Source organism: Cynocephalus volans, chromosome 11, assembly GCF_027409185.1.
Source record: "Cynocephalus volans isolate mCynVol1 chromosome 11, mCynVol1.pri, whole genome shotgun sequence".
In the NCBI taxonomy this organism is placed as follows: Eukaryota; Metazoa; Chordata; class Mammalia; order Dermoptera; family Cynocephalidae; genus Cynocephalus; species Cynocephalus volans.
In genome coordinates, this window is record NC_084470.1 from 58,907,682 (window position 1) to 58,934,674 (window position 26,993).

General features: G+C 49.0%; 1 protein-coding gene across 5 annotated transcripts in view; it reads right to left on the bottom strand.

Annotated features, from left to right (window-relative positions):
* Positions 1-26,993, bottom strand: part of PFKFB4 (6-phosphofructo-2-kinase/fructose-2,6-biphosphatase 4) — a 39,230-nt gene that overhangs the window by 11,894 nt on the left and 343 nt on the right. For 2 of the 5 annotated variants that reach the window (XR_010024855.1, XM_063113615.1), the window contains exons 1-9: positions 23,388-23,490; positions 18,360-18,476; positions 18,112-18,208; positions 12,813-12,879; positions 10,434-10,508; positions 9,973-10,029; positions 9,196-9,317; positions 7,755-7,962; positions 6,966-7,112 (exon numbers count right to left, since the gene is read on the bottom strand). Coding sequence is in view for 4 of the 5 variants with exons in the window: in XM_063113615.1 (XP_062969685.1) it covers positions 6,966-7,112; positions 7,755-7,962; positions 9,196-9,317; positions 9,973-10,029; positions 10,434-10,508; positions 12,813-12,879; positions 18,112-18,208; positions 18,360-18,476; positions 23,388-23,484 (987 nt within the window). In the remaining variant the exon portion in view is untranslated. Of the gene's footprint in view, positions 1-6,965; positions 7,113-7,754; positions 7,963-9,195; positions 9,318-9,972; positions 10,030-10,433; positions 10,509-12,812; positions 12,880-18,111; positions 18,209-18,359; positions 18,477-22,641; positions 22,724-23,387; positions 23,491-26,993 lie in introns of those variants that run through there. The other 3 variants (XM_063113616.1, XM_063113618.1, XM_063113617.1) reach the window with 3 other exon arrangements.

Here is a 26,993-nt window from a genome sequence, read left to right on the forward strand (position 1 = left end):
ACTGGAATAAAAAAACTGCCTACCTTCCAAATCACAGAAAAGATGTCTACATAGAAAAACTGAAATAAAGAGAAAACTGCAAGGAATTGAAAACAAGATCAAATACACTAAAAAAACTAATAATAATAATAATAAATGGTTTTAGATTTTTTAATGAAAAAAGCTCTTTGGCTAGGCTAAAAAACAAACCAAATATATGCTCCTTTCACATAAAAAAAAAAAAGACACAAAATGGTTAAAAATAAAAAGGAGGAAATATAACAAAAAAATATGGATAAAAAGGAGGAAGTATAACAAAAAAATATGGACAAAAAGCAGGGATGGCAAGTTAAAACCACAATGAGATACCACCTCACACCCATTAAAATGACTACTACCAAAAAACCAGAAAATAATAAGTGTTGACAGGGATGTGAAGAAATTGGAATCTTTGCATTGTTGGCAGCAATGTACAATGGTGCAGCTGCTGTGGAAAACAGTATAGCAGTTCCTCAAAAAATCTAAATAGAATTACCGTATGATCTAGCAATTCCACTTCTGGGTATATACCAAAAAGAACTGAACTGAAAGCAGGGTCACAAAGAGATGTTTACACACTCATGTTCATAGCAGCATTATTCACAATAGGTAGAAGGTGGAAGCAATCCAAGTATCCACTGACAGATGAATATATAAGCAAAATGTGGTATATACGTACAATGGAACTTTATTCAGCCTTAAAAGGGAAGGAAACTCTGACACATGCTACGACCTGGATGAGCCTTGAGGATGTTAAGTTAAATGAAATAAACCAGTCACAAAAAGACAGATATTATATGATTCCACTTACATGAGGTACCTAAAGCTATCAAAGTTATTAAGAAAGAAAGTGGTTTCCAGGGGCTGGGGGTGGTGGTGGGGTGTGTAGAGATTGGGGGGTTATTGTTTAATGGATACAGTTTCTGTTTTACAAGATGAAAAGAGTTCTGGAGATGGATGGTGGTGATGGCTGCACGACGATGTGAATGTCCTTAACACGCTGAAATGTGCACTTAAAAATGGCTAAGATGGTAAATTTTAAGTTATGTGTATTTTACCACAATAAAAAAAAATTAGAAAAACAAAAGCAGGGATGGTATTATTCAAATTAGTCCAAGGATAAATTCACATAAAAAGTGTTTCTTATTAAAACAGGAACTATCCAAAATGAAGACCAAATCTGCTCTGGCCCCAACATAAACAACTAAAAAAAAGGACAAAAAATATGCAACAACTGTATTTAGATACTGGACAACAGGCAGAGCAGGACTGCGACCCTTGGAAGAAGGGAAACAAGGCGAGCCCACGACTGCAGCAGCTTACTGCCCAGAGGCACTGCCTGGAGTGCAGAGCAGAACATAATGAAGGAAGAAGTGGAAGATACAAAAAAGAGCAAAATTGAATTCCTAGCACTTAAAAACAAAACATGTGAAATGAAAAGTTCACTGGATGGGTTTAATAGAAATAGGAAGTAAAGATAAGTGAACTTTAAAAAAGCAATAGAAACTATCCAAACTAAAGCTCATAAAGAAAAAAAGACTGAGAAAAAATAAACAGATGCAAAACAAAGAAAAAAAGAAAAAACAGAAGTTCAGTGACCCGAGGGATAATATCGAGCAGTCTGACATACATATAGTTGGATTCCAGGGTGGGAGAGGGGATGGAAGAAAATATATTTGAAGAAATAATGGCTAAAATTTTTCAAATTTTATATTTAGAAACCTAGAAATCCAAAAAATCTCAATGAACCCTAAGCAGGATAAACATTTAAAAAAATTATATCAAGGCACATCATAATCAAATTGCTTAAAATCAGTGGTAAAGAGAAAATATTAAAAGCCATCAGAGAAAAAGAACATTAGGTACAGAAGAATAAAGATAAGAATGACAATAAACTTCTTTTAGAAACTATGTAACCCAGAAGACAATGGAACAGCACCTTTATTGAAGAGCTGAAACAGAATGGTTCCTCTCATTTGTGTCTCCAGACCGCTCTCCTTCTCCACAGCTTTGCCCCCAGGAAGCTGACCACTGTGGACTGCACCTACAAGGCTCCCATGGCCACTGATTTCTTGTTGAGCTAAGCCACAAGGAACCCTGGCAGGAGGCTGCAGGGAGGGATGAGGGTGAGGTTGGAATGTATGTTCCCAGGTTCACTCGTGAAATGGTCGCTTTCAGCAGTCTAGGGATCTGCCTGCCTTGGGTTGAAAGCTCCCACAAAACTTAATCCCCACTGTAACTGTTGAGGGTGGGAAATCTTATTATGAATTGAAAGGTGGAGCCTTGAAGAGGTGGGACCATGCCGTAGTGAATGGATTAAAAATGGCAGTCAGGGGCCTGGTTCTGGGGGCTTTAAAAAGAAGAGCACATGAGAAGTCTGCTCTCTCTGCTCCACCATTTTCTGCCATGTGAGACCCCTGGGTCACTGTCACCACCACCAAGGACTTCATCAGATGTGTTCCCTGGACTTTGGACTTCCCAGCCTCTGAAATTGTAAGCAATAAATTTCATTTTCTTACAAATTCCCCAGTTCCATGTATTTTGTTATAAGCAACAGAAATGGACTAATACAGAAAACTGGTACCAAGGAAGTGGTGTGTTGCTTATAACAAATACTCAAAAATGTGGAAACAGCTTTGGAACCAGGCATTGAGGACAGGCTGGAAGAATGCAAAGGAACAGGCTAGAAAAAGCCTCGCTGCTGGTGGGAGTTTAGAAGACAAGAATACCAGGGAAAGTTTGGAACTTTTTAGAGACTGGTTAAATGGTGGTGAGCAGAATGCTGATAGAAATATGGACAGCAAAAGCCATTTTGAGAAGATCTCGCATGTAAATGAGAAGGGATTTATTAGAAACTGGGGCAAAGATCACCCTTGCTGTGAACTGGCAAGGAACTTGGTTGCATTCTGTTCATGCCCTAAAGCTTTATGGAATGTAGAACTTCAAGGTGCTGACCCAGGGTATTTGGCAGAAGAAATTTCTAAGCAGCAAGGCATTAAAGAAGTTGCATGACTACTTTTAACAGCCTACACTGAGTTATGGCAGCAAAGACATGACGTAAAGCCAAAATTTAAAAAGGAAGCAGAGTGTAAACATTTGGAAAATTTGCAGCCTGGCCATGGGGTAGAGAAGCAGAGAGCATTTTCAGGTGAAAAATGCTATGTCTCAGCCCAGCAACCATTTGCTAAGGAGATTAGCATAGGATAAAAGGGATTATGAAGAGAAGGGGGAAAAGACCTTGAAGGCATTTCAGATATCTTGGAGGCTGCATCTTCCATTACAAGCCCAGAGGCCTAGGCAGACAGAATGGTCTCGGGGAACAGGCCTGAGATATCATCCACCGGCTCGCTTCCCAGGGCCACCTCAGGATGCTGCTCTCCGCACCAATATCCTAGCTGCTTTGGCTGCTCCAGCTATGGCTAAATTGGCCCCAGGTGTGGCTGGACCTGCAGCTTTGGAAAATATAAGCCCGAAGCCTTGGCGGCGTCCACATGGTGTCAGGTCTGCAGAATCGCAGAAAGCCAGAGCTGTGGAGGCTTGGCAGCCTTCACCCTGATTTCAATGGATGTATGGAAATGCCTTGGGGCTCAGGAAGAGATCTGTCACAGGGGTGGAGTCACCATAGAGCTTTCACTAGAGCAATGCCAAGCAGAAACATGGGGTTGGAGTTGCAGCAGAGAAACCCATCAGCGCCATGCCTAGTGGAGTTGTGAGAGCAGAACCACCATGGAAACTCCAGAATTGTGAAGCTACCAGTGTGCAACACCAGCTTGCAAGAGATGAATCATCACCTCAGATCAGGAAAGCCATAGAAGCAGAGCTGCCTGAGGACTTGTGGGCCCAACTCCCACACCAGTGTGCCAAGGACAATGAATATGGAGTCAAAGTATATGATTCACTAGCTTTGAGACTTAATGCCTGTCCTACTGGCCTATTTCTCCCTTTTTGAATGGGAATATTTACCCTATGTGTGTCCCACCCTTGTATCTTGGAAGTTGATAATGTGTTTTGAATTCACAGATAGGACTTTGAACTTTGGACTTTTGAGTTAAAACAAGACTTGGGTATGAAATGAATGTATTTGTATGTGAAAATGACATGAATTTTGGAGGGCCAGGGGCAGAATGCCTTAGGTTTATTTATTTTTTTTTTGTGACCGGCGCTCAGCCAGGGAGTGCACCGGTCATTCCTATATAGGATCCGAACCTGCGGCGCTCCCGCTGGTAGCGCAGCACGCTACCGAGTGCGCCACGGGCTCAGCCCTACCTTAGGTTTAATGTATTCCCAAACCTTAATCCCCACTATAACTGTTGAGGGTGGTAAATCCTATTATGGTAATTGAAAGGTAGAGCCTTGAAGAGGTGATTAGATTGTAGGACCATGCCATAGTGAATGGATTAATAATGGTAGTCAGGGGCATGGTTCTGTGGGCTTTAAAAGACAAGCACATGAGAAGTTTGCTCTCTCTGCTCTGCCATTTTATGCCACGTGAGACTCCTGGGTCACTGTTGCCACCACCAAGGCCTTTACCAGCTGTGTTCCCTGGACTTTGAACTTCCCAGCCTCTGAAACTGCAAGCAATAAATTTTGTTTTCTTACAAATTCCCCAGTTCCATGTATTTTGTTATAAACAACAAAAACAGATTAATACACCACCCAAGGTCCATTCACATTTAAGCTGCCCTTTCCTCAGGCTCCCTACACCCAGGTTCCTGTATCCTCTTTCTCTCCTCTGTCCTTTGCCAATGGCAGCAATGGTCCCTATTGTTTTGAGGTCAGTACAATGCGATAGCCCTTGTGGTTTCCCTATGCCCCACCCATACCTTTGTAAACAGTCCCTCATTGAATTAACCTAGTTGGAGGGGCCATCTGTTTCCTTTCATGTTCCACAAATTCGTAAGTCGTTAAGTTTAAATTATTTCATAACAAAACATCAAAATATATAAAGCAAAAAAAAAAGTAAAATATACAAAGCAGAAATAGTTAGAAATGCAAGAAAAACAATTATAATTACAGAGCATGTCTAACATTCAGCTATTGACTTATGATGATCAAGAAGACAAAAAAATAAGGACAGAAAATTCAAATGATGTAATTAAAGAAGCTGAAATTAATGAGATACATATACAAACTTTTTCTTATGGAAATTTTCAACCATACAGAAAAGTGGAGACAACAGTATAATGAACTTACATACATACCTCTTAGCCATAAATATTAACAATGCACACCCAATATTGTTTCAAGTAAACTTACACCTGCTTCCCCACTGTGAAACAAATTAGATGACTTTGAAGAAAATGCTGACATAATTCAGGGATGGAGAGATGCATTGAAAGTGATAAAGCAGGCCTAGTAAAAGGTTGATGGTAGAAGCCTGAGGGTGGGAATGCAGACACACTCTAAGGTGACCCCCTATGAGCCAAGCTTTTATATAACCCCCTCCAGAATCTGTGACTTGTTCCTAACCAACATACTATGCAAAGGTGACAGGATGTCCATCCTATGATCATGTTATGTTATATAAACTTCTGCTACAGCAGACTAGAGAGAGATTCTCTTACTGGATTTGAAGAAATACACTACCAAGTTGTGAGAAGGCCACGTGGCAAGGAACTATGGGTGCCCTCTAGGAGCTGGGAACACCCCTCTGGCTGGCTGCTAGGAAGATAATAGCATCTTCCTCCTACAACTACAAGGAGATGAATCGTGACAACAACCATGAGCTTGGAAGAGGACCCTGAACCTCAGATGACAGAGGCCCTAGCCAGCACCTTGACTGCGGCCTGAGAAAAGCCTGATGATGGTAAACACCAGTTGGTTGACAGGGGTGATCTTTCTAAGATCCAAATCTGTTCCTATTAGAGATTTCTGCTTCAGGCAATGGTAGACTAGCTTGTTTCAGACCAACAATCAAGTAAGAGCAACCAGAAAAACCAGACAGAAAAATGTTTAAATCTGATTGACGTCATCGTAGAGTTACAAAGGCAGAGAGGACTTGCGGGATGAAGATCTTGGAGCAAAGTGAAGCCCAATATGGTAACACTTTTTCCTTTGAGGTTTTGCCAATTCAAAAGTGGCAGCTGAATGAGTGAGAAGCCATGCAGAAAGTGGGAAGAAAGTAGGCAGAAACTTAGCAGAGCTGTCAGCATTCTTGGGCTCAGGAGATGAAAATATAGAAGCTTGGGGTCCACAGGCTTTCAACCAGAACCTTAAAGGCTACACCCTAGGAGTAGGAGAGCTTGGAAAATAGAGTAGTCTCTATCTCTACAAAGATCAAAGCACAGGTCTGAAATAGCTCTATTCCTGATTACGTTAAGGTGGTCCATCCCTAACCGCCTCCCAGAAGTAAAAGTAAATCCTGCAAAGAAAGATAACATTAACCAGAGCCTCAAATTATTTCTACAATTGTTCAAACAAAATGTCCAGCACTCAATCAAAAAGCATCAGATCCAGGATATATAAAGAACTCCTAAAAATCTATAAGAAAAATGGCAGATAATCCAATGGTGGGGGGTGGGGAGCAGGAAAGAGCAAAAGACCTAATGAGATATCCAAATGACCAACAAACATAGTAAAAAAAACTTCCATAATCAAAACAGTGTTATATAGGTATGAACAGTGTTATATACATACATTATTTATGTATGAAGAGATACATAATTCATATGTAAGAATTTAATATAAAAGTAAGTAAAGTAAATGAGTGAGAAAAGGATAGATGGTTATGAGTTAACTGAGGAAAGATCAGATTTAAGGCTTTTGTCAGAACATCAAAATAAATCTTGGCTGATCTATACAGTGAAATGCAAAAGAGAGACAGACAAATCAAAAAACAACGTGGAAAGTTAATGAGAAAGTTTCCCCTGACCTTCAACACTGTCATCACAGGTGAGCACAGCTGTGCCCAGGAGATGGGGGCAGGGGCAGGAAGGGATGGTAACTACCGCATCAATCTCATTGAGGACCTTCCACTGCTCGTAGGGCACACCCAGCGCCTCGGCTGTCTGGATCGTCCTCTTCATCTGGCTTGTCCAGACCTTCAGATCCTTGATGTTCTGGTCACTGATGAACTGGGCCAGACTCTTGGCAAACTAAAACACATCGCAAGCAAATTCAGACCCACAGGCCATGGGCTGCCCTCAAAACACCCAAGAGTCATAGGGTCCATGGGGTCATGTCCAGCCTCAGAGAACATAGGTTTGGTAAAAAACATGAACTAACCTCTCGATGCCACACATACCCACAAGTACTGTTGTGCATCCTCCCTAGACCCTGGGCGCAGTTCCAGCCATGACTCATCAGGTCCCCTGACACCCCACCACCGTGTGCCCTAGGCTACATGACCTCTCCATTGAGGCCTCAATACGTCCCCTGGACTGTGGCACAGCTGTCAGCTGCACTATAGGAACTCAGGTCACTTCCAGGGTATCATGTCTCTCTGAGGAAAGGGGCTCAGCTGGTGACAGCTCACATGGAAACCAAAGATTCAGGCATTTTTGTGGTGCTTGGTGACCTGCCCTACATGATGAGAACATTCTAGACTAAATGAAGGTCATGCACCTCAATCGCATATTAGCTACTAGAGTGGGAGTCCAGCCCCAGTGCACACACCCATACATATACAACCACCCAGGGATACCAACGTGCAGACATAGACACACACACACACACACACACACACACACACACACACACACACACACAGACACACACACACACACACACACACTGACCTCCCTGCCCCGGGGAGATAGTCCTGGGTCCCCGCCAATCCGGCCCTTGAGGTTGAGCTCACTCTCCCCATGCCGGCAGAGGTAGATGGAGCGGGGGGTCACATGGATGTTCATGAGGTAATACACAATGCGGCTCTGGATGTGGTCAGCCACACGGTTCACCACGTAGCTCTGCCCCACGTCCATGATCTTGATATAGGACAGATCCCTTTCCAGAGAGAAGGTAGAAAGAGGCCTGTGAGTGTGGCTAGGGCCCTGGGAGGGCATGTCTGGCCAGCCACAGAAACCAGCTGCAAGTCTTCGTATCTCCAACCACTGGGCTTGAGACTGCAACACACAGGACCCTCAGCTGGTGTGCGAGTGATGGGGGTGAAGGGGAGCAACACAACACGTGTGACACATGGACAAACCCTGTGAGAGATGCTCAATGCTCATCATGCTTCCAAAAGGTGACATCCAAAGTGGGGGTCAGTCATACCACATCGTGACTTTTACCGCTGCTCGTGTCCTCCCTGGACCCCTTCTCGCCTACCTCTGAGCTCTCAATGAACTGTCTGTAAGTTGAACCAAGAAATGGTTTCCCAGGACTGACCTGGGAGTAGCTGGCAAACGTCCCACTCCCCCACTCTTCCTGACCAGCCACCCACAGATCTGGCCTTTCCTTCCCCCAGTGACCTTCTCCCCGTAGAACCCAGTCCCGGTCACCTGTATGTGTCAAGCAGCTGCCACACCCCACAGTAGGCAGCGGGTGGACAAGACAAGAAGCACGGGAGGAGGGTGCTGGTGGCAGCAGCCAATAAACCCAGCCCAGCCATTTTCTCTGCTCTGGCCCCTTTTCACTTAACGCTGTGTAACATATAGTTTCCCACATCTCTCTACAATTATGATTTATAATTGTGTAATATTTTACCAAGGGCTACACTGTTTTTACTTAACCACTGCCCCATTTATACAGTAAGACAGGAGTTGGCAAATGATGGCCTGCAAGTCAAATTCAGCCCACAAGCTGTCTTTATAAAGCTTTATTGGAACACAGTCATGCCCATTTATTCACACATTATCTGTTTCTTTTACACTAAAATGGCAGAGCTGAGTAGCAGCAACAGAGACTTACTACCCCCTCCCCCAAGCCTAAGTAAAATATTTATATCTGACCCTCTACAGAACAGGTTTGCTGATCCCCTGCTGTAAGGCCCTCAGCTGAATGCCCCTTATGGGCCTAAAGCCCCCTCCCCACCCAATACTCCTGCTCAATCTCCCATTCCAGAGGGAGGTGGGTGGAGCTAACGAGCACAGCCACTGTCGTTATTCATAGGCAGGGTCATCTCTGCCTTTTGGTGTGGTCCCCAGCCACCACCATGGGCAGCCATAAGGAAGCAGCCAAGTGGGACCTCATCCCCCACCTATCACAGCTGCAGGACACAGTGTTTTCCTCACTCACCTGTCTAGGTCCTCATCCAGCGACTCATACGAGTTCTCATAGCACTCAATGCGCCTCATGAAATCCTCTGTGGCCTCGTCACTGTCACGGTTGACATAGTCAGGGCTGCCCAACTTCACTTGCTGCCAGAGCCAGGCACAGAGCAAGGACACATCAGGGTTGGAGGCCAGGTGGGGCCAGAGACCAAGGAGACTGCTGGGCAGGGGACTGGTGGAGGCTGGGCCTGAGGCAGAAGCTGACCTAGTGGGGCTGGTCCCATTAGGAAGAGTCCAGCAGCTCCCTGGTCTGGGTTCTCACACTAGTGCCCAGAGGCCATTAGTAAGCATCCTGAGATCGGAGTCCCTCCTCTTTGTGGTACAGGGGAGGCCTGGAAGCCTTTCGCCACCCTGAACTATCTTCCCAAGCCAGATGGTCAGTCATTCCTTAGGTAAATGGTGGGGTGGGGGGTGAGTCTCTCCTCTTTCTCTCTCAAATATAAACACCTCCACCCCTACCCCTAGTGTAAGCTGCCCTCCCATTGTCCCGGGGTTCTGAGGGGGAGGAGGAAGGAGAGGGAAGGTGAGGAGAGAGTAAGAATGGTCAGTCACCAGCCACACAGACCTTCACGGGCTCACCTGACCCAGAGCTCCAGGTTATACTGCTTCTCCACCCCACAAAGTTCAAGAGGTCAGATTAAGGTCAGTCCAGGCATCAGCCCAAATCTGGAGAGGGACCTCACTGTCATATGCTACCTTCTGTTTTATTACTGCCCCCAATAAGGTCAGATATGCCACTCACCACGATGTTGGCAGCTATGACCTCAGGATCCACACAGATGGACTCAACAAAAAAGGTCTGCAGCAGGGACCAGAAGCACCAGTGTGGGCAGCAGGGAAGGAACCACAAACACATTCAGGGCTCTGGACCTTGCTCCATAGAGCTCTCCATCCCTCCACCCCTCCACCCCACCAAGGGCCATGCAGAGCAGCCCCAAGGCCCCGAGGCCCTTCTTCTCGGGGGTGAGGGCAGGTCAAGGAGTTTGGAGCTAATGCAGGTGCCACCCTATCCTGGACTCTCCCACCAAGACCCTCTTTTCCCTGGAAAGAAAATCCCAGACGGATGAGCCCCTCTCATCCCAAATTACCCTCAGGAGCCACACCAACCCAATGCCCCGCATGCAGCAGGAGGCTGTGAAAGGAACTCCAGAGGGCCCGGACCTGCCACAGCCCAAGCAAGGAATGGAGCCGAGGAGGCCTCACCTTGTAGCCATTCTGTTCCCCAAAATTAAAGATGGTCGCCCTTCGTTCTCGGGTGGTATTTGTTGCATCAAAAACCTAGGACCAGAATGGGGTTAACTCAGCCTCCAGCCATGGGGAAGGTAGGAGGCCACCCGAGGGCTGTAGCACAGGCATCTCTGGAGATTGCATTTCTCTCCAGGACCAGCTGCTGCCCGGGCCGCCTGCCTGGCCAGTCTCCTTCAGATGTGCAAGGGCTGGGCTGGTCCTCCCTTTCCTTGGAGAAGACGCCCCAAGGAAGCTGGCAGAAGTGGGCACCTGTACTCCCAGAGGAAGGTACTCAGCATTCCTCTGCACACTGCAGGTGCTCAGTTTATGTCTAACCAACAGGAATTCCAGTAGCACCTGTTAAACCCAATGAACTGAACCTACATTTATTTCTACTCCATCCTGAGATTCCAGTAAAATGGAAACAGAACATAAAGAGAACAAGAGAGGAGAGGACAGGAGATGGAGATGCCAACACAGTTTTATAAGACGGACACATGGTGACTGACTCAGAGAAATGGAGAACACCAAACACAAGGGCTCACCAACCAGAGCACACCACTTTCACAGGACCAGGACACTCAGGAATGAGGCCAGGCCAAGGGTAGGAGGAAATGGAGGACTGGCTTGAGGTCCAACAAAGAGCAGCAGGATCCCAGGCCCACTCTCTGCTCTTCCTTCCAAGCACTGACCCACCCAGGGCTCCTCAGAGTACTTGGAACCTACCCAAGCACCCTCCAGTGCAGCCACCCATCCGCATGTCCAAGCAACTTTTTTAGTGTCGTTTTATATAAACAGCAACCAACCAGGGCTCACTGGACACTCTAGCAAAACTTCTAATGAGAAAAACAGAGACTAAATCAATCAAACAGAAAAAAAGGAACTTGGAGAAAATGAAGACATGGCACAAAACAGAAGAAAACATCAAAAAAACCTCTACAATTATTATTCAAGAAAGATACAAAAGGACTTAGTAAACATGAAATAAGAGCAGAGTTCCAAAATACTGGAACACTCAGAGAACAAGAAATATAAAATGGAATCACAGAACTTTTAAAAAATTCAACCAAATACTTGTTAAGACATTGTTGAGGAAGTCTCCCTCAAAACAAAAAGGACAAAGAGAAAAAATAAGGGGAAAAAAGATAAAATGAGGGATGAAGCCTAGCACGCAGCCACCAGGAGTTCTAGAAAAAGCAGCTCAGAGAGTGGGAATAGGGGAGAATGAATTGCCAGAAAGCAGCAGAGCATCAAAAAAATGATACCTGAGACAATTTCCCTGACCTGGAGAACAAGAGTTTCCTGATGGAAAGCCACACTCCCCCCGCCAGGATCTAGCATGGTGGAGCAGAGAAGACCCACCACAAGGCACATCACCTTGAAGACCCTAAAGGTCTCCCAAGAGGAAGGGGCCCGAGAATCCCCCAGCTACCTCCAAGAGATGAAACGTTTAGGAAGATCAGTAAATCAGAATGACAGACTTCTCCACGGCCACGCTAGAAGCCATAAGGCAACAGAACAATGTCGTAGAAATCCTAAGGGGAAAGTACTTTCCCTCCAGAATTCTATACCCAACCATCAAATCTGAGGATAAAAAAGACATTTCAGATATGCAAGGTCTCACACAATTTACTTCCCAAGTACCTTTCTTAGGAAGCTACTGGAGGATATGCTTCAACAAAGCAAGTAAACCAAGGAGAAGAAGCCACGGGATCCAGGAGCAGGACATTCAACCCAGGAGAGAGGAGAAGGGAATTCCTAGGTGCCAGCTGTGCCACAAGCAACTAATCCAGATTGGAGCTGGGGGACAGACAGTGCCAGGAGGCATGACTCGAGGAGGAGAAGGGAAGGGGGAAAACAGCTCCCGCGTTTGACTGCACAGGGCTGGGGTAGGGCTCTTCCCCACAGACATCCCAGCTCAGCCTTGTCCCATCCTTCCATCTGCCTGGAGGGGCCAAACACAGCTGGAATTCCCTCACCCAGGGTTTAGCTGGTTCCTGGAACAGCCAGTAAATACTGGACAGGACTCTCCCCGCATCAGGAAAAATCGCATGTGCTAAAGACTTAGGTTACATGATACCCCTAACTTCTGGGATGGCCAACAATGAAAGTATTCAGAGGGAAGTCCCACAGGGTCAAATGCAGCCACAAGCCCAGAGGGAAATTCTTGGCCCAGATCCAGCCTCTGGCTTCCTCCTCTGTAGCTGCTGCAGACTTCCTCCCAAGGGCCAGCACCCAGGGGTATTGGGGGCGCACACGCCCAGCCTTCCCCTCCAGATGCCTGAGGAGCAAAGGGGTAGATGTGTGTGGGCTCCCAGGTGTCACTCCCAGCTGTCACCAGGATGTCACACTCACCGCCACATGTCCCCCCTCCTTACTAAGGAACCGCCGGACGTCACAGAGGGCTGCCAGGGCACACTGCCTTCAAGAGAGAAAACACAGGGTCAGCCCAGCACCCAACCTTGGCTGTAGGAGGGCAACAGGTCAGGGACACGCCCTACCCAAGACAGGAGAGGGGACAGCCCCTAAATCTCCTTCTCTTTTCAAGGGTTCTCTTTTCTTTCCTTGGGATAACTTTCAGTGTTTGGCTAACTCAGCTCCTGTAAGGTGGAAGGTTGAATGCTCCTGCCCATTAGAAATTTTTTTTTTAATACCACTTTTCTGTATTTGCCCTCATCATTTCATTGTATACAAATCCATGCTACTATTTTGCCATATTCATGATTTCTAATTGCCATTCGTTTTCTCTGGTGATCAAAATGAGCCCTCTTAAAATCATACTTATTATTGTACGTGTGAGTGTCAGGGCTGGTGGTGGGGAGAAGAGAGACACTATGGCTGGCACTCAAGGCAATATTAGGCTTAATGTTTGATTTTCTTTCCTGGAAGAGAGAACTCCCCAACCACTCCTTCTGGAGGAAGGTGTTGCTTCTCTGCCTCTACACCTGTGACCACAGACCTTCCAGAACATGAAACCCTACTCATGACTATGCTGTCTTCAGAACATCTCAGCCTTTTCATTTATTACTGCAAAATGAATTGGCACATATAAAAATCTTTCTCATTTTACCCACTTCTCCAGGGTCTGGAGATAGATAAATTAAAGTCATGCCTTGCTTAACAACAGAGACATGTTCTGAGAAACACATCATTAGACAATCTTGTTGTGGGAACATTACAGAGCGCACTTACACAAACCCAGACGGCAGAACCTACTACACACCTAACTATGTGCTATAGCCTGTTGCTACTACATGAGTAGTGTGTTGAGCTATGACATTACAATGGCTACAACGTCACTAGGTGATAGGAATTTTTCAGCTTCGTCATAATCATATGGGACCATTGTCATATATGCAGTCCACGGTTAACCTAAATGTCATTATGTGGGGCATGACTGTACTTTTACTTTTTACCTATTACCTTCACTTTTTTCAGTATAAGAGTAAAGCTAGATCTCCTCCCATTTGTCTGATCTTTGAATTTTGTGAGTAAACAAACTCCCAGTATGTCAAAGACAAAGGCCAATTCTGCCAGGGCTCTCATCAGGCCAGTGTGCCTGAAATATGAAGGCAGAAGCTGATCAGAGCAGGATGTAGCCTGCTGGGAGCCACAGAGAAAGTGATGGCAGAGCTGAGTCCAGGTCACTAAAAGGAGCTCTACTCCTATGCTTCCCTGTGTCCTTTCTGTGCCCAATGGGTCTTTCAGTTAAAGCCTCAAAGCGTTTTCTTCTTTTGCCAAAAAAAAAAAAATCTCAATTCTGAGAGTTCAGAAAACTGTCATTGCTGGGGCCTTTCTGATACTTGCATATACAGCCCCATAATGTGGACTAAGATCTCTCGTAGGCTGCTCTGGCCATGGCTCCACCACGCGGGAGGGATCTCAGGGCCCCAGTGGAGATGCTGAGGGAAGAGCCTGGGAGCCTGTGTGTGCATGTGTGTGTATGAGTGTGACTGTGCACAACATGCGTGAATCCACATGTGTGGGTGGGTATATGTGAGTGTGCTGCACTCATGTGTGCACATGTGTCTGTGAGTGTGTATGTGTAAGCATTCCCTGAGCCCATGTGTGTGTATAGCTGTGTATGTACACATAAGTGTGCCTGAGCCCTTATGTGTGGTATGTGACTGAATGGGCACAGGTATGAATGAATGTGCCCACATGTGTGCACACAGGACATGCGTGTGTATGCACACATGTACAGGAGTATCAATTTTTGTATGTGTATGTCCGAGCAAGTGTAGACAGGATGTGCATTTGTGTGTGCCCATGCACATACATATGGTGTGTACACACACACCTTCATGTGGTATATGACTATGGGAGCACATATATGAGCATGCTTGGTGTGCATGTGTGCATAGACCAACGTGTGCATATGAGTGAACACAAGTGTGTACGTGCCCACAATGCGCCTATGAGGTATACGTGTGTGTGCACCCACATTCATGTGTGGTGGGTGACTGCATGTGTGCGAAGAGTTAACAAAGCAGGCCTAAGAATACTACCCTTCGAAAGTCCTGCTTGTAAAGTTGGCTCTTTGCTGGGTCTGGGAACTTGAATAATAAACAGCTCCCTACGTTGATATAAAACCTTCCCTAAGTAATAAGAGCAGCTCACTGTGTCTAGACTGTTTACACAAACAATATGGTTTGTGCTGAATACTGCTTTCCTTTTGGGAGTCTGGAATTTTGGTATGTGCTACACACAGGGTGCCTATGTGACCAGCCCCCAGTATGAACCTTGGTCACTGAGTCTTGATGAGCTTCCCTGATAGACAACACTTCACATGTGTTGTCACAATTTAATGCTGGAGGAATAAAGTGCATCCTGTGTGACCTGGTTTCCTCTGGACTTCATCCCATGCCCCTTTTCCCTTTGCTGATTTTGCTTTGTATCATTTCACTGTAATAAGTCTTAGCCATGAGTCTGGCTTTATGCCAAGCCCTGTGAGTCCTCCCAGCAAATCACTGGACCTGAGGGTGGTCTTGGGGACCCCTGACACACCATGCATGAGTGAGCTCCAGTCCATATATGTATGTACAGGGTAAGCACATGTGTGCCTGTGTGTGTACTTGCCCTTATGTGTAGTGTGTGACTGTGAGGGACTACACATGTGTGAGTGAGTCCAAGTATTTATATGGGAAGGTGGCCACGTGAGTGCACACACCCTCATGTACAGAGTGACTGTGTGTGCACAGGGGATGTGTATGTGTGTATGCACCCATGTGTACATATGGGTGTACATGTGTGTCCAGCTGTGTGCATATGAGGCATGCATGTGCATGCATGTGCCCACAAGTGTGCATAGAGGCTTGCATGTGGTATGGGACTGTGTATAGGAGTATGCGCGTGCCTGATGGTGTATGCGTGTAAGTGTACTTGCACACGCACACATGACTGTGCATGCACTTTTCTAGACTTTCCACTGTGTCCAGTATCAGAGAAGGCCTCAGCATTATATAGCTCTAGGGACCTCAACAATGTATAAGTAATTGGGCCTCTGGGAAATGTGGCCCTCTCTTCCTAGGTTTTCCACTTTAAAAATTCCTATTCCTTTTATTTTGCAAATTATTTATGGGAAATTTTGAGCTGGTTAATGTGAAATGGCCCTGTGGGTTGGTGGCCAGACCCAGGCTTTGAATACAGGAGGGAGGGTTTCTAGGAAACACCAGGGTATGCCTACAGAGAAGCAGCACATAGACCTGCCCTCAGCTTCTACTGTGGGGTCCTCTGTTCCAGCTGGGTGACGTCAGACTAGCTCCCCAACCTCTCTTAGTCTAGGTTTCTCCATTTGAATTAATCCCAATATTCCTACTCTTGAGGGGCAGCCTGAGCAGAATGGCTGGCAGACTCTGGGAATGCCAGCTCCCTTATTCTTCCCACAAACACTCTGGATTCAGACAGGCCTGGCTTCAAATTCAAACCCTGAGTGACTCCAGACAATCCCATCACTTTCTGACCTCAGTCTCAGCATCTGGGAAGGTGAGGCACCACCACACGCCACAAAAGCTGTGGGGAAGATCAAATGAGCTAGTCTATCGGTGCCCACGGCTTGGGGTTGTTTTAGAACTTGCATTTGATATGTTCCTTGACCTACTAATCAGGTAATTTAACCTACTAATTGGGTAATATTGGAGTGATGGGCAGGTTTTAATGGTAGATGAGCTTCGATTCACGTCTGGGCTCTGCAAAGTAACTTCTTATTTTGCGTGAAACTCCTGGTGTCTGTGAGTCTCAGTTTCTTCATCTGTAAAGTGTGTGGGGGGGGCAGTTGACAATGTGTATCAAGCACCCAGCACACAGTAGGTTCAAATATCAGTCCCCTCCCTTTTGTCTGGCTTGACATCACCAGAGGATCCAGTCTTGAGTTTTACCCACAATATGATCACAGAAACCCGAATGTCACAATCCCTTTCCCTTATTGGTGCCACAGCCTGGCCCAGCCCCAGTGATGTAAGAGCAAAGGTGGTCTGAAGGTCCAAGCCCCACATTGGGGAGCTCCTGCCCCCTAGTGGCCAGAGAAGGGACAAACAGGCTAGTGTCCAGAATTTGGTGGCAGTTCATTGGAAGGTAGCTTCTGGCCTGGGGCTGGGCTTGATATGGGGAAGTCACTAGAGTGGGGTCAACCTCTGCTCACTATCCTCCCATGATGGGTGGGCCCAGAGCAAGTCTCTGCTACCCTGGGCTGACAAGGGGCTTCTTGATCTCCCAGCTAACACCTGCCAAGAAGGGCACAGCATAGCTCCACAGACTACCAGCTGGTGCTCGGTTCTTTGGAGAAAGTTCCTTGGGATGGAGTAATTGGTAAAGGGCCACGAAAAACCATTATGGTGTATATTGCTGAAAATACTAATTATTCTGATTTAACCATCCACATATTGCACACAAGTACTGATATTCAACTCTACCCCACAGATATGTACAATCAACTACGTTATAATAAAACAAAATTAAAAAAAGAAAGCACTCAGTTCAAGTCTAAATGGGGTGGGAGAGTTATCATATGCACATTTCTATCTCATGAATAATAGCAGGAGTGTGAACTACTCACCCAGCAGCATCAGGCCACTTCAAAGCAAAGCTCAGGCCTATCCCCACATACCAAGAACATGCTGAGCACAAGGCAAACATACTCCAAATATACAGAAAGGGGCTTACACTTGGCAAGGGAAGAAAAGCCTCACCCTGCTGCATCCCTGAGGCTTGCATCCCTGCACCCACTCAGGCTCCCCTCCCCACCAGCTACCATCCCCATGAAGGGCCTGGGATGAGCGAGCATGACCTCCATGCAGCAGACCAACCTGCCCTGGCCATCTCTCTCACTTCCCTGAAATTCTGTCCTCCCCTACCACAGGATGTCTTTACCAAGGGCTCCTTAACACCAGGGCAGGGACAGGCCAGCCAACAGGAGGCTATATACACCCTCTCCTCTCATCTTGAAACCCCTCACATCCCAACCCTACCACATCCTGCCCTGTCACAGTCCTGTCACACAGCCGTCGGGCAGGGCAAGGCTGGGGTTCAGGAGGAGCTGAGGCATTCACCACCAATTTGGCTCCAAGGACTTCTCAGTAAACGGGCAGTAACTTGTTAGCCTTCTCAATAGCACTGCCCCCTCCCCTGCCCCCCCCCCACAAGCACATACACTTACTTTCTGATTTTCAGGCCCTCTTCGTTGTCTGGGAGGAAAAACTCAAAAGATTTGTATGTCTTAACCATGTCCCGACGGTATTGGCCAACGTTGAATTCTGGGGGGAAGGAGAGACTCAGATTTCATAACAACAGCAACCCTCACCCTGACCCACCCCAGGCCCTACCCACAGTCCAGTCTTTTCTCTTGTCTTCCCTTCCTCCCACAATGCCCCAATGTCCCCTTGGACAGCTGGGGCCAAGCCTCACCCCGAGTGGGCACACCAATCCAGTTCAGGTATCGAGTCAGCTTCTTAGAAATGTAGGTCTTGCCCCTGGCAGGTAGGCCCACCATGACAATGAGTGTTGGGCAGTTGGTCATGCAAACTGGAAGAGAAGCAGCACACAGTGTCAGCTACGGGCCAGGACCCCTCCCAGTGTATCCCTCCCTCTCTGCCAGTGGTCTCTCAGCCTCAGGGCACAGGACTGGCACCAGACATACCTTCCCAGCCTCCTGGCATCAGACGGCTCCCTGAGTGCCCCCAGACCCTGGTCTCAAGTCACTGCTGACATGGCCCCTTTCCTCAAGCCTGCTGGGCTCTGGCAGACACAGTGGATCTCGCCATCCTGATGTGCACCATCAGATGTAAAGCACAACTGACCATGCCCCTGCCTAGACACTGCTAGGGAGCTCCCCATTGCATGAACAGCAGTGCCAGAACCCAGCAGGGTATCCAACACCTTGTCTCTGTCACGCAGGAATCCATACCCCGGGCCTTCTCACGTCTCCTCCCCAATAATCATTTGCGTTCACACACAGCACACTGCTCACCCTCCCTGTGGTGAATTTCTTTTCATCTACAAAGCCCAGCTCAAAAGCTGCTTCCTCAGTGAGTCCTTCCTCCAAGGCATCTCCACACCCACCTGGTGCACCCGCCCTCAATCCTGGTCACCCCACTGAATCTGCTTTCTCCGGACTGACCACTTGGAGCAGAAGCAGCCCTGCAGTTTTTGAGTCATTCAGAGACCTGGGGCTTGGCATAGAGTTGGTGCTCAGGAATCACGGGCAGGAGCTGGGAGGTAGGCATCTAGAAGCCTAACAGGGTTAGGGTCACAGGGGCTGAGACTAGAGACCCAGACCAATGCCTACAAGGATGGTCCCTCTGATAGCCCACCCACTGCTATCCAATGTCCCACCAGGTCAGTGTGCCAACCAGAGAAGTTGCCAAGGCTGGAGGTGGGGAAAGGTTTGAACACAGGCCCCAACCCTAGTTGTCAGGGACGGACACTTAGGTAGGAGAACTGCCAGCCTCATGTGAGCCAGTTCAGCTCTCAAAGCAGTCAAATGTGGTCTCACCCCAGAAGCCTCAGGAAGTTTCCCTTCCACAATCCTTAGGAACTGGGCCAGGTAAAAACCACAGTAGACAGACAGCTGGACAGATGCAGGGACTTGTCACTGTCTCTCCTTTGCTTACTTGATTGTGCAAGCGCCTTTAACTAGTAGCACTCCTTAGACAGGCTGGCTGGTCCCCCCTCAACTGTTTCCCTCTGAGCACAGAGGCCCTGGGGCAGCTCTGCCTGGGGGTCAGAAGTCAGACAGGCCTGTGCTCCTATCTTGACTCTGACACTTACTGGCAACTCTGAGCCTCGGTGTCCTCACCTGTAAAATGGGATGATAATCACTCAGTGAGGTCTAGCATCATCCCCATGTAAAAGCCCAAACATTCCCAGCAGATGTACCTCAGCACTGACTGCCCTTAGGACCAGGGACGTGGAGGCAGCAGCCTGGCTCCAGGTAAACCCTGCAGAGAAGCAAAGGGTCCTGCTTGCCAGATGGGACTCCAGTACTCCTGTGTGTGGCCTTTGCACAAATGTGACCCAAACTGTGAGTCCCAGGGGAGGGAAGAAGGGGAACTTAAGGTACACAAGCTGACAGTGAGTGAGAGAGAGGAAACTTGCAGAAAAACCTCAGCACTGGCGAAGGTGAGAGGAAAGCAAGTTAGGCAAGGCCCTGCATCCTCAGGGCCAGCAGAAGACTGGGGCCTGCACTGTTTGCACAATTCTTGGCCTGGCTGGCCAGGGCTCTCAAGCAACCCAAGGAGGAAGAGGCGGCCACCCCCTCCCACTGCTCCCTCAAGGGCACTCCCACAACCTCAGGATTGAAGTTCTGCACCTCCCTCACATCTTCTATCTTCCTAGATGGCTTTGGCCTCCTCTCACAGCATTTGCTACAGCGTCCCCCTACTCCGCCCCCCAACCCCCTGCCCACCCATATGCACAGCACAAGGTGGCAGGCAGGGCAGCAAATCAGGCCTGGGCACAAAACAAGGCAATAAATTACCTAGTACCTCTGGTCCTCAAGATAAGCTCCCAAGGAAATGACCCAAAAGGAAAACAAAGTTCAAGTACACTCACAATAGCTCTGCTTACAACAGCAAAACACTGGGAAAATCCTAGCAACAGATAAATTGCAAACTGAGGCACAACAAGGAAGGAGAACACTACAGCTCTTGAAACAGAAAGCATGTGGCCCAAGTGGGCTGGGGTGTGCAGCTGGAAATGCAGCTCTGAGCCCATAAGGACCCCAACTGAGCAAACAGGACAGCAGAACACACGGTTGACAACACTGAGCACGTGCAGAAGGAAACCTGAGACACGTCAGCCCAGCTTTTTTCACTGGTTCCTTTCTGTAAATTTGCTGCAGGCCACAAAAGCCCTAGGATAGCCAAGAGGCCTGAGACATGCCTGGCAATGGACAGTGCCTACTTCCCGGCACTTCCACCGAAGAGGCAACCACAAGTCCCTGGACTGAGTTCCAGAAATGCTTCCTGAACTGCACCTGCTCCCATCTCCTTGGGCCAGGCTGGGGAAGGAAGAACTCTTTAAAATAAAGCAACATGGCAGGGTGGCCCCATTCAAAGGCAAGAGAAAATCGTCTCTCCTATTGTCCTGTGCATACACTACTCATGTCATAACCTTGCCACCTTGCCACCTTTTGGGCGAGAAAAGCCATCAGACAAACACTGACCTTTCTGTCTTGCTCCCTGAGTCACCTCTTCATCCTCTGCCTCATTTGCCCCCAAAGCTCCTCCAGGTCTGAGCTGAGGGGCAAATGATGGGGAAGGTAAGAGCTTCCGAGCCCTCAGGTGTGGCTCTGAATTTTTTCAAGTGGGGCTGGAGGAGGCACAGGACATCCCTTAGTCGACCACCCCCTGATCCCCTGAGAGGCTGGGGACTAGACCCCAGAGAGAACCCCCTACACAGCACAGACCAGCAGTGGGCACTGCTTCCTCCTCCCCACAAAGCCCTGTGACCTGATCCACTTCCATCCCCCCCCCAACCCTCAGGGTCCTTACTGTACCTGTGGTCCTCCAATCTAGTCACAAGCCCACTGTGCAAAGGGTAAAATGTTGCATGAATGCAGGCGCCAGAGGTGTTGCACAGGCGGGCTCCATGTTCATTCACTGCTTATCCACTCACTGCTGTGAACTCTGGGATCCCAGGGGGGGATCCCTACACAACCTGCAGGTCTTATCTTTGGCATCTCAGGTGCCGCCTCCTCCTCCAGGAAAGTGTGGGCCCAGGGCCCAACCTACCCCAACACCCTGAGACACTGCGATGGCACAAGCCCCTCTGCTCAGGCCAGAGAAACATCTAATCCCACTCTTAGAGCTTGGAAAAACACTTAGAGTTTGAAGAGCTTTGGAGATTGTCTCAAAGCTGATGCTTCAATTTCCAACTCTGATGCAATGAGAAGCAAAGAAAGAACAGCGGTGATGAGGAAATGATCTGCCACCACTACCAAGGACCTGCTTGTTAGAGACTCACAGCTGCTTCATGGAGCAGAGATGATGACTGTCTCATCCCACAGATGAGGAACCTGAGGCCTAGAGGGTCAGCTCCTTGCTCAAGGTCACACAGCTGAGCCAGGATACAGCTTGAGTGTTCCCACCTCCAAAGTCCTGGTCCTCACTCTTCCCCCTTTATGTAAAAACAGCAGCCACTCCCTAGTTAGGACCACATAGTCCTGGCTAGAAGCACAGACAGGCTAGAAACACAAGAGAGAGGGGCCTAAGATCCACACCTTCAGAAGAGTCTCAAAGGAGGGCTGGCCAGGCTATGGCGATAGCCCCTCAGGACTCAGAGTATGGATCATGGACAGCCATGGCCCCACCAGCACCTACATAATGGTCTGGTTAGAACCATGGCCACCCCCTACCAGGACCCACAATGTGGTCATAGATACACACACATCCCTCCCCTCCCAAAGACTCAGAGCATGGTCAAATCCACAGTCGCAGGCTGGCCTCCAAGCTTGACAAGCACAGAGCACTCTCTCCTCCCTTATCATACATAAACAGAGGTCAGGAGTACAGGGAGACCCTGGCACATCACATAATCTCCCAATCTCCATTTCACCATGAGTTGGACTAGATGTTCTCTGAAGTCCTTGCCAAATTGCAAATTCACTACAATGTTTCAGTTACTCTTAAATCTTTTTCCTTTTGCAGAATCATTTAAGGACAGGCAGAAAGTCCAGGAGGCAGATTACCCAGTAGCCTAGGAGAGGTGAGCCCTTGGCAATTCCATGAATTTCGGCATATCTCTTAGATGTTGCACCCTGCAGTTTCACTATTCATCCAGGACCTCACGTGGATGCTAACACGCCTGTGGACACAGAGACAGGCCCATATGGCAGCGTTCTCACTGTCTATCCTGAGCACAACTGCACTTCCCTAATGTTCCTCCCAAAATGTGGTTTTAAAGCCAAAGGACACCTTTTTCTCCTGCTGGAGAACAAGCCCATGCTTAGGCTTTTGAAAGTTCTGCGCTCAGAGAGGCCAAGCAATTCCCCTAGGGCCACACAGCTCAGTTTTGTTCTGACCACCTGGTCCACACTCTCTGGCCAAGAGGGAAGGGCTCGCTGTTCCCACGGAGTCAGCACCTGGAGCGTGGGCGGGGAGAGGGGCGGGGGTATGGAGTGCGGAGCAGGGGGCTGGTGCCCTCCCCCAGGTGATGGTGAGCAGACCTAGCTCCCGCCAAGCCAAGAAGCCCCCACCCACCTGTCACTGTCCCCTGATCTGCCATAACAGTCTTCGGCCCACCACCATCACGGCTGCCTCACCTGTCACCAGCCCTCCACCTGCCCCCGCTCTCCCCACTAGTCACGGCAGCCTTACCTGTCCCGAGTTCCCCATCTGTCCCCGGTCCTCTCTCCACGCGAGACCCCCGCCCAGGCCGACCTACCCACCCATACCGGTGCGCCTCTCTCCCCCTTCCCGGCAGATCCCGCCTCACCACCGCGCGGGCAAGCGTGCAGAGCTGGCCGTCCATTGCTGTATGGCATCCAGATCTTCTTCAGGGGGTTCTGGGTCAATTCTCGTGGGGACGCCATCCCGGGACCGGGATGAGTCGGACTGCGCTGCTTTCCGACCCTGCAGCCGGGCCACCTCGGGCCACCCGAGGTCCCGCCCCTCGAGTCCCGCCCCTCCCGAAGCCGCGACAACGCTTGTCCATCTTCCCGCAGGCCCCGCCCCAGAACAAGTGGGCTCCACCCCAACTGAAAGGCCCCCCGGCCTCTGACCACGCATGCCCAATCCGCCTACGGGCGCATCTTGGACTAAGCGGGCCCTGTCCTTCACGCCAGGATCGAGAACGCGCATGCCCAGCTCCCGGACTGTGCAGGTCCCGCCCCGGATCAAGGCCGGGATGGTGCAGAGCCCGCCCCGGATGCCCGAGCCCCGCATACCCAACCTGACCGCGCTAATTTGCATAGGCCTCATCTACGGGCCCCGCCTTGGGTGCTGCAGGCCCGCCTCCAGGGCACCCGAGGGTTCCGCTCCCGGCTATGCGTGACCTCAGGGCCCCCAGGAGGGAGGGGTTTGCGTGCAGTGGGGCGGGGCCTCTGTGTCCCTGGGGCCGGGTTGGGCAGGACCAGCTTGATGGCCCCTACGTGGCTCTAGTCACTGGCTTGCTGTCCCGGCCGTCAACCCCGCTGTGCCCTCCTGGCACTGTGCTGGGCGCCCTCCTCTGCTCTGAGGTCCGAGACTCTCACGCGTCCACAGGGATGACCTGCTCAATCACGCTGGAAAAGCTCCTTTATCTCATGGGCAAGACACAGGACAAATCTCAAAATCGATAGTGTTTCTTTGCCTTGGCTGTTGAGGAGCTCGGACTGAAACTCAGTCCACCTGGAGCAAATGCGGGGGATCTTGTAACGAAGTTCTTTGGGGACTCACTGAGACCTGGTGGTATCTTAATTCTCTTTTCAGGAATTCATTTTTACTAATTAAAATTTTAATCATGAATATACACATTTTTTAAATGAGCCTCTGTCTTCAGGAAAATGGGATGCACGCTTCAGTCTTACAAAATTACAGTATAGATTAAATTTGTCTATCTCTGAGAAATCCTTTCTTAAACACATTAGTGTTGTCACTTATGTTGTTTATCTCCCTTCTATCTTTGAAAATGCAGTGGGGACAAGGGGTGAGGGAGAAACGCAGAAGTTCAGGAACCCTTGGCACACTCTCTTGTCTTTGGCCCCACCCTGACCCCTGCAGGCTCCTGCCTCGTCTGTCTCCCCAGTCCTCGCCTCCCCAAGCTTTGTACATTTTCTGCCCCAGTCCCATCAACACTGCTTGAACCTGGGTCATACTGCCCTCCAGCGATGTCCTCTGCCATATCCATGGCAAGGTCCCTGCATCTTCAAGTTCTCTCTGCCCAATGTGTTCTTAGCCAGGAGCCAGGTGTTCAGGGCATGGAGAGCAAGGCTGACCACGCGCTATAGGCATAGGCTCCCTCCCTTCCACAGCCCTACCTTGGGTCAGTCCTCCAAGTTACAACCCAGCTCTTCAGAGCCTGGCAAGGACCCTTAAGATGATTTACACAGATGTCTTGCCCACCTCACAGGAAATGAAGTTTCAGAAGGTCCACATGCTGGAAGCCCACCTGGACCCTCCCTGAAACCAGCTCTAGCTGCCTACCCTGGGAATGCCCTGCCCCAGACAGGGTCGGCCACTTCCTCCTTCCTCATCCTCCCTCTGCAGTGTCTACCACCACCTCTCTCCACCTCATGCCCAGCAGCTCTGAGCACACCCATGGGCGGTTCCTAATGAGCAGGGTGCCCCTTGTGACCACCCACATGCTCCCTACTTCTCCAAACCCACTCATTCTGTTCCTGACACAGCCAGCCCTCCTGTCTGTCTCCTGGCCAAGGCCATCTTGGGGCCACCCTGATCTCAGAGACCTCACTGATACACACCCACACCCTGTCCAACCCCCAGCACTCTTTGCAAAGTCTATCTCCTCCAATATCCACAGACACTTAGCACCTCCTCAGGCCTACCCATTCTCCTCTTTCCCAGTCCTCCTGGGATGTTAGTCAAAGGCTGGGGTAGAGGGCAACCAGGACATGGCAAGGGATCAGGCCTTTCTTTGGGAAGCCATCCCCATGCCCAGACAGTCTGAGCCTAGTTCTCAGGAAACACGGTGGCCTGCACCTACCACTCTTTCCTAAACAGTTTGACCCTGGGCTAACCCAAACACAGCCTTTCAATCCCTATATCCAGCTAGGAGCCGACAGGTGCACATCAGGAAGAGCCTGGGTCCCCTCCCCAAGGCCAGGGTCTACACCTGCTCTGAGGATATTCTCCATCTCCTCTCCCATGGCCCCATTTCTCAGGTAGGGAACTGAGGATTGGAAAGGGGAAAAGGACCCAGGACCACAGAGCCAGCCCACAGTGCAGGATGGACTCATCTCAAATCCCAGCCTTTCAAAATGTCACCTTCCATACCTTGTACTATTACACCCCTCCCATCTCCACATCTGTATTTTGAGGTTCCCTCCATTGAAATGTTCTCTTGGCTTTCTGCTTCCTCAGTATCAGTAGATGTCCAGTAGAATAACTGGCACTCATGGCTTTCCTCTCCTCAGGGCATCACAAAGTGAGCAGCTATCCCATCCCAGGCGTGGGAAGTGTGCTAGGATGTCAGTGAGCACCTGCGTATGAGCATGTCCTGCTCAGCCTCTCCCACCAGAAACCCGGCTGGCCTGACCCTGGTTGGCTCCCATGGCATCCTCTTCACTGATCACTGGACTCTTCCACCCTCCTCCTAGAAGCTGTAGGGTGGCCAAAGTCCTCAATCCTCAGTTCTTAATGCTCAAACTCTTTTCAGTCTTGTATCTGCTGGCCAGTCCTGGCAGAACTGCCAACCACCCTTTGCAGCATAAAGACACAGGGGTGTCAGTGCATGCCACACATACCCACAAGCATTTGCATGCACACAGACACACCTGCACAGCTACATGTGCACTCACACAGATGCACACACAGAAGCAAACAAGTCCTGCACCTAGGCATGTCCACAGAGATAGGCAGGCTATAGTGGGGCCTGCTACTCTCTGCTACCTACCTTCCCTTTTATCCCACCCCCACTCCACCCCCACCCCTGCTGCCACTGGGAGGTTCAGGAATTCCAGTGTTCTCTGGCCATCTCCAGCAAAGGATGGTCTCCAGTGTCTCCCTGAAGCAGAGCTCACAGAGAATGTGAAGTTCCAACTTGAGGGTGTTAGATCCATCTGACCAAGCAGCCTTGTGAACCCTGATCTACACTTCCTGATTCCAGCCTGGCATAAGGCACACAGTAGGGACTCAGAGTGAATCAGGATGAGCCAGGGCACACAAAAAGGGCTCAGAGAGGCTCATGACCAAAACAGAGTCCACAGAAGGTGTTTAAGAAGCTGAGGACTAGCACAGGGCATAGAGTAGGCACCCTAGAAATACTGGCTTAAGGGCTAAAATCACATCTTATAAAAAACTTCCCAAATGAGCCTCCATACCTTCCCAAACTGGTGAGACTCCTGAGGGGAGACCTGGACAAATATGACCCCTTGGAGACCAG